The sequence below is a fragment of the Nestor notabilis genome, unplaced genomic scaffold (assembly GCF_000696875.1).
Source record: "Nestor notabilis isolate BGI_N333 unplaced genomic scaffold, ASM69687v1 scaffold14845, whole genome shotgun sequence".
In the NCBI taxonomy this organism is placed as follows: domain Eukaryota; kingdom Metazoa; phylum Chordata; class Aves; order Psittaciformes; family Psittacidae; genus Nestor; species Nestor notabilis.
Genome location: NW_009928024.1, coordinates 4343 through 12571, shown reverse-complemented (window position 1 = coordinate 12571; position 8229 = coordinate 4343). Strand labels below are relative to the sequence as shown.

General features: G+C 38.8%; 1 protein-coding gene across 1 annotated transcript; it reads left to right on the top strand.

Annotated features, from left to right (window-relative positions):
• Positions 1-820: 820 nt before the first annotated feature.
• LOC104405585 (caprin-2-like) lies at positions 821-5319 on the top strand (the record flags this gene model as incomplete). Its single annotated transcript, XM_010014330.1, has 4 exons — positions 821-1006; positions 2098-2198; positions 2911-2977; positions 4404-5319. Coding segments are annotated over 4 exons (923 nt in total), but the record flags the coding sequence as incomplete, so codon positions are not given.
• Between the last annotated feature and the right edge of the window lie 2910 nt (positions 5320-8229).

Below are 8229 nucleotides of genomic sequence, written 5' to 3'. Positions count from 1 at the left end.
TATATATATATAAACCAGGAAAGTATTGCTTAGCTTAAATGCTCCTTCCCATCACCGAGACTACAGCTGATCAGCCTTCTATGCTGTTTTTTGATGGAACATCATGATTTTTATTCATCTTGTGCACTGGCTCTGTGCAGACTTCAGAAAAGGTTTTAGACTTGTCACTGGATCAGTTTAAGCTTTCTGGATTGCTATAAAGTATGGACCTGTGGAAACACATTCATGGTTGCAAAGGCTGTATTTAAAGCTAACTACTCAATCACCTTAAATGAAAAGCATTCTTGAATACCTGTTTGGAGTTGAACTGCTTGATAACATATGATAGGAATGTATTTTGAAGAGACTGAACCCAAATATCTAGATTTCCACAGTTCTTACTGTTATCTAGATTGAGTTTGCCTCATCTCCTTGAAGGATGTGAGTGCTGAGGTGGTGTAATTTATCATAGACCACTGTATTCTTGCTAGTAGAACAGTGTTGGTTCTATGTGAAAGTTCTTAATTGGGTGTTGATTTTATTCTAGCTTGGTTATTGATGCTGTTAGCAAGCTTGTTCTGATCTATGCAGCTGAATCTTGTAAAATGTATTAGAGACTTACACTGACAGCCTGGGCTGTCTACAGTATACTTCAAGCACAGCACTCTACAGAAAAAGTGGGAGGATGCCCACTTATTTGAAGTAATGAAGGAACAGGAAGACAGGACATTTTGAGCTGCTTAATCAGTCTCTGAACTTCCTAATGCTGTCCCTGCTTCCAGGTGTGGTAACTTCTTACAGTTATGAAAGTTTTGAATTTGTTTGTGCCTTCTGTTTTAAGCAGTGAATTATCAACCTGATGGAGCAGCTCCTGTTAGCAATGGTAGCCTTGCCTTTTATCCAGCCCAGACTAATGTTATTCCCAGACCGCCTCAGCCTTACCTTAACAGTCGTGGGTCTGTCAGAGGATCTGCTAGAGGTGGAAGGTCTCTGGCTAGTTCATATCGTTCCCCTGGTGGGTATAAAGGTATGTGTATATTTGCTACCACCTTAAAAATCTAATGTAGTAACACTAGAACATGATTTAATGTGATGTGACAGAGCAATTTCATAGCCTATTAAGTTATGAAAGTAGGAACTTTCACTAATAGGTTATTAACTTAACTGTATAGGCTTTGCTTGCTATTTCATTTACTATTCTGAACTTCTTTCCCCCTTTTATTCTTTTTCTTGGCATCTGTCTTGCTGACATTCTGGGCATGTATTCTCTTCAGATGGCACTAGTGGTATTTGCCCAAAACAAGATACTCTTTGCTTAGCACTGCTGGGTTTAATATTACCAGCAGAAACTGGGGTGGGGGAGAGGTTCCTACTAGTGCAGAGCCCTTCTGGATTAATAACAAACTGAAGAGGTTTAAGAAGACTTTTTTGGTCTCTGCATGTCAGTTGCTATCTTGCTGCTAGCTGAAGTGCTCTAGAAAGCTTCAGCTGACTTTAAGTAGATACTAACTTAAGGTTGTTGGTAGCTGTGGTCTCTTCCACTTCGGAAGGACACTTAATCTGTTATAGCTGTTTTAGTTATTTGGCTGAGACTGCTCAATAGCTTGTAGCAACATGTACCAGGCAGTAAGTTGTACAGTTCTAACTTAACAGCAGTTAAGGATTTTATAGTGTCTGGTACTAAATGGCTTGCAGCTCCTCTTTGGTAGTTAGTCTGATAGCTAAAGAGGCTAAATAGTAGCACCTAAACATGTAGCAGTAATAGCTAAGCATCTGTAACAGCAAAAGAAAGTATTTCTTAATTCTCTGTTAAATCCTGTCTCTGGATCTAGGAAATTTTTCAGCTATTCTTTGAAGTCCCATTAGTATCAAACAGGCTATTGTTACGGTCTGATGTTAATACTTCTAAGCATGTAATTTTGATATAGTAGTTCTGAGCAGCTAATGAAATGTTTTCTTTAGAGGAGAAGTGAGATTCTGCTCCAAATTCTGAATAGGAGTAGATGTGTAATTGCATAATTTAATACACATGGGAATTCCCAAAAGGGAGCTCTAGTTGTATTTTGGACTTGTACTGTAAACCAAATGATGAGTATCAAATCAACTTTATTTGAACAGGTTTTGATGCTTACAGAGGCTCACCTTCAATAACTAATGGCAGCTATGGCCAGCTGCAGTTTCCTGGGAGAGATTATGCTGGAATGCCCTATTCTCAGAGGGTAAGTATTGACTTTGTTTCCAGTAGCCTTTTGAGCACTGTTCAGGAGTTGAGTCTTCTACTGTATTTTTTTCATTGTCTTCACAGGTGAACTGTTCCTTGCAAGATAGGGGTTAGCTTTGTTTTCTGGACAAAACTCTTTGGAACAGTAGGCAGCAGTTGAAATAGGAAGTCAGTTCAGACAGATAACATCTCTATCACATGTGGATTTTAGTCTGAAGGGAATCTCTGAAATGAAAACAGATGGCAAATAAGATGTGGCATAAATCTTTCACTATGGATTTTAAAGTTGATGCTAAGTGCCTCTAATATAATGGAATGAGAATATAATTAGGCAAAAATAAAAAAAATATATAAGAAAGCAAAGGGTTCTGGTGGGAGGAGTCTTCAGCTTTGAAATGAAATGTATTCTTCTGTACAGACTCATGGACTTCTAACAGACCTGAGATTTAAGGTATTGCTTGAACTAAACTGTGTATAGTTCAGAAGCTAACTTGCTAGAAATGGCATTGAAATAGCTCTTTAATTTCATATAAGCTGTTGTAAATTTTCCATAAGTAAGGCTGTTCATCTTCATCTTAATTCTGAACTCCACCATTGTCTATTCTAGAGCTTGAGTTAATTGTGCAAATATAAAAATACTATATTTGTTAGCACCACTTGTTTTCAGATTTGCTTATAGCCATCTTCCTAATATTTCCATTCTCTTTTAGGATGTTAATTACCAGCAGTGCTATAAACGAGGTGGGATAACTAGTGGTCCTCGTGCAAATTCAAGAGGTAAGGCTAACATTAGGTTCCAATTGACACACATATATGCTTGGGCATAGCAGATGGAGTGTTACTGTGAGTAGTGAGGAAAATGGTGTGCTATCACTAATAAAACAGATGAAGCTGGGTGTAAATTAACCAAGCTAGATGGGAGCTTAAGTACTGTTCTTGGACAGTGTTGCATAGCAGCAGATTTAACATTAGTATTGTCAACTTGGTGTCTTCACATGTCAGAGTCTAACATGGTGGTACCTCACTGAACTTTCTTCGCAAATAAACTGGTAAGGAAAAGAGAGGGTGGTTCCAATGTTGCATATGGCTTCTCTCATTAATTGCATGGTCTCCCCTGCCTCTGGGTAAGCTGTCAGGTCACAGAAACCTTGTAAGATAACTCTTCCTATGAAAAATAACTTGTTTGGGAACACAGCTTTACTCTGTGATTCCATGCTGGAGTACAAAACCTAAAGAAGTACACAGCACTCAAGGATTCAAGCATGAATAGCATGTATTTTGAAAAAGCTGTGAACAAGATGATTTAATCCTACTGTGTGAAATCCTATAGATGAAAAATGAGATGAATAGTAGTCGTAGATTGCTACTTTGAAGAATAAATGGAAGTTATGGCATATCATGGGAAATTTTAGCAGACTCAGTCTGAGGGAGGACTTGCAGAATATATTTCAGAATAAAATTAACTTCAGAAGAAATATGAGGTTGTGGTGAATTAACAGTTGACAGCCATACTCATTATTGTTAGGACATAGCAACTTTAGCTTTATTTGGTATCTTGTGGTGTTCCTTTCTGGTGGAAATAACAATGGTTTGCAGCTTGAGAATTACTTTATAATTCTCAGATCTATTTATCTTTTCATTTTAGACTCTTAACTTGGATATTTGAGAAGATAAACAGCTTTATTTTGGGGAGTGGGGTGCAGAAAACTTAGAAGCAATTGTAGTTCTTCAGACTTAAAATATTCTAGCATCGTAAGTTGATAGGACCTAGGATGCAATTCCAGAACAACAGTATTGAGGTAACTTGAAGTGTAAATTCAGATCTTGAAAGTGATTAAATGACTGTTTTCTCAGAAATTCCATTTTATGTCCACTCAGAAGCTAGCATTCGGGTCTTTTTATGCTGATATATATGTGGAAATACTAAAGATAAAACTATTGCAAGCTCCTGCACTATCTACTTAAAAGTATGAAAAGTAACTGTTCATAGTTAAATTATCACCCATCTTGCTGAATGTAAGTGTGATGAATATAAACCAGCTTCAAAGTTCTGTTTTCACTGGAGTCCTTTGACAACTTGCTGTAGCTGAAAGAGAAATCTGGTGCAAAGCTCATACATCTGCTGTTTAGGACTATGACTGCAGTTTTAAGTGTATCCTTCTGTTGTGGTACTTACTTGTCATTGCTGATGATCTTTTAACAGCGGGGTGGAGTGATTCCTCCCAGGTGAGCAGTCCAGAACGAGACAATGAAACCTTTAACAGTGGGGACTCTGGGCAGGGAGACTCCCGCAGCATCACCCCTGTTGACATGCCAGTGACAAGCCAAGCTGCCACCATACTACCAGTGCATGTCTACCCCCTCCCACAGCAGATGAGAGTTGCCTTCTCTGCTGCTAGAACATCTAACCTGGCTCCTGGAACTCTAGACCAGCCAATTGTGTTTGATCTGTTGCTGAACAACCTTGGAGAAACTTTTGATATCCAGCTTGGTAGGTTCAACTGTCCTGTGAATGGTACATATGTCTTCATCTTCCACATGCTGAAACTGGCTGTAAATGTTCCCCTGTATGTGAATCTCATGAAGAATGAAGAGGTCCTAGTGTCAGCATATGCAAATGATGGGGCTCCTGATCATGAAACAGCTAGTAATCATGCAGTCCTGCAGCTTTTCCAAGGAGACCAAATCTGGTTGCGTCTGCATCGGGGAGCCATCTATGGAAGTAGCTGGAAATATTCCACCTTTTCAGGATACCTCCTCTATCAGGACTAAAATCCAGTGCGATGTTTACAAAAGAGCTGCTCCAAACACGTTGGTGGAGGGGGGTGGGACTAGCTTTGCACTTCTGACTTTATAGAAGATACGTGGTTCCATTACTGGGGGGAAATGATGGTCCTGTTGTGCAAGGTGAAATCATGGAGTTGGGGTACTGAATCAGCACTAATTTGGCACTTTATCAGTTGTGATGTAGCCTTGCTAGTAAAGCTGTGAATGTATATTGTTTGCACTTACCCTAAACTGTATTAATGTCCAGCTTACTACACTATTGATTGCCTCAAGTATGGGCTATTCACAATGCCTTGTTGTGCCTCAATAAAACAAGTTAATATGCATTTTAGTATTAACCTTGCCAGTGGTCTTTATTAAATACATCAAACTGAGCTTATTCCTGATGTGGTGTGCTAGAGCTGGTCTTCAGGTTTAAATAATTCAGGATAAACTGTGTAGTTTAAATGGGATTACCCGTTTGTTTAGTTCTTGCTTGATTCCATTCTTAAGTGTTCCCATGATCAAAATCAATTCAAGATCGTTCCATACCTGCTTCCTTTTAACCAAAAGGTCAAGAAGTTAGTGAAATTCTACATCTTTCATTAGGACTACTTATTTTAAATGCATATCCTGTCAAAATCTAGCTTTGTCACATCACCTGTCCTTCAGGAGTGGTTAGTAGAAATTCTTAAACCTCAACACAGTCACTGATGGGCTGGCTCACGCTTAGCTGCAATATATTTTGAAGTTAAAATTGACCCTTGTGAAGTACAAATGTGTATGGCTTCCCTCCCCCATGACACTTAAATTGGGCTGTAATGCAACTTCTTCCTTCCAGAGAACTGCTGAGGAACTAGGTGTTTGTAACTGAAGCGTGCTGCTTGCATTTCAAATCAAACCTGAATACAAAAGCTAGGAAGCATTTAAGAAACTCCTTTCTTGCAGCTAATAGGCTCTGTGACCAAACTTCAGTGATCTCTTTGGCCTAATAACTGAAAAGCCATGATACGTCCTTGTCATGTCAACTCCTATAAAGCATTTCAATGTTGAAAATGGAAGTATGAACTAGTAAGAGGACAATAGGTGACTGGCTCTTTCTACTTCTAAAAGCTTCATAGCTTGTTTTAGCAGTAGGAAGCACTTAATCTGAGTGCACTAATGAGTGCAAAAGCCTGACTGGCATATCTGAAGATGAACTAGAACTATGCAAAGGAAAAGCACTTCAGCTATCTGCTTACTGAAATAAAAGTAAAAACCTGTATGGGGTAAAGCTTCTGTTTCTTGGTAACTGGTTTTACAACTTCCATATTTAAATGGTTCTCCCTTACAGATGCCAAAACATGTTGTCTGGCATGACTTCATAAAGTTACTGGCATAAGATCTTGGGTTTATTCCAAGCTTAGATTTCTTTTTCCTATAGATATACTTTGGCAAGTTCTGAGCTGAGAAGTTTTATCCTAAACTTCAGGGAACTTTGTTTTTCCCCACTACAGGAATGTCTGTATTTTGTGCTTTTAAGCATGGTAATTCTTCCACCAGTGGAGAGACTTATTTCTAGAACAATCCCAATAGAGGATAAGTGCTAAGAGTTTATCTAGCACTCTTTGACTGTTAACTCTCCTTGTGTATTAATATGGTAGACAGGCCTAAGTGCTAGGATAACTTTTAAGCTTGCAGTAGCTTTGCAGCTGTGGACAAAGACTTCATTGCTTTTTTAACAGACCTACAACTCCTAGATTGTTTTATTTGTAGAGCACTGCCCTAGTCCCTGCTCTCCCAGGCTGCCTATATAGATACTAGTAAATAAATGAACACCAGCATGCATACAGCACTTTAGATGGCCTTAGTGCAGGCTTATTCATTTAGCATGCAGCTTATCCTTACTTTTTTTATATGTAATTGCTGTATTTCACACATTTTAAGGACAAGTTACCAATACTTCCAAGCACTACTAATAAGCTCAGCCTTTGGCAACCTCAGATGTGATTACTGTGAATGCGTAACATGCATGTTGCTTTCTAATGCTCTGGTTCAGTCAGGTCTGGAAAACTGGTGTCCTGGGTTCAGCTACAGCAGTTATCTTTCTCCTTCTTTGTATCTGGTGCAATGCTGTGTTTTGACTTTAGTCTAAGAACAATGCTTATAACACACTGATGTTTTAGTTGTTGCTGAGCAGTGTTCACCCTGATCAAGGACTTTCTCAGTCTCATGCTCTGCCAGGGAGGAGGGGAAGCCAGGAGGAAGCAGAGACAGGACACCTGACCCAAACTGGCCAAAGGGGTATTCCATACCACAGCATGTCATGCCCAGTACATAAACTGGGGGGAGTCACCCGGAAGGCCCAGATCGCTGCTTGGGTCGGGCTGGGTATCGGTCGGCGGGTGGTGAGCGGTTGTATTGTGCATTGCTTGTGTTTATTATTTGGGGTTTTTTCCACCTTCCCTTTTTAGTTTTATATTCTCTCATTTCCCTTATTATTACTATTAGTAGTTTTATACTTAAATTATTGGGCTGTTCTTATCTTAACCCAGAGGGTTTACATTCTTTCAATTCTCCTCCCCATCCCACCCAGAGGGAAGGGCTGAGTGGTTCTGAGTTACTGGCTGGGCTTAAACCAAAGCAACTGCTTGGTGGACCCATATTACCATTTGTTTGGGACTAATCTTATTTCTTATTGAGAGGTCTAGTAAAGCTTTTATGTATCTTAGCTTGCATATGTTTCAGATATCCAAGATAAACATCTCTATTTCATCCATATAAGATGTTTTCTTAATGCCTAATTAAAGGAGTACATGCTGCCACAGTCAGAAATGTGCCAATACGAAATGTGAAATCTTATCATTATACCATTCCTTGTTAGTAAAGTTGATCATAAATCATCTAATGGATGGCTTTAAAAAACTTTGTATTTTATAGGCTTTATCAGCCTGAATTGGAATTATCTCTGTAGTACAGCTACTTTAAGATGTCTTCTCCTGATATTTGTTATTAAAAAATACATACAACTTGGATAATTTTCTTCATACAGAGTAACTGAAAATATGTTCAATGTTATCCTATACCTTTCTCACATTACCTTCTTAGCTAGAACTATTGGTTTTCACTGTGTTTCTAGTCAGAGCTGTACAAACAGCTCTAGCTAAACACTGTCACAAAGCCAAATATAACTGAACAGGTACTGTCACAAAAAAGTTTTCAGACTAGATGTGACTCAAACTACTAGTATTGAACCTTAAATGCTAAGGCTGTGTTTAAAAAAT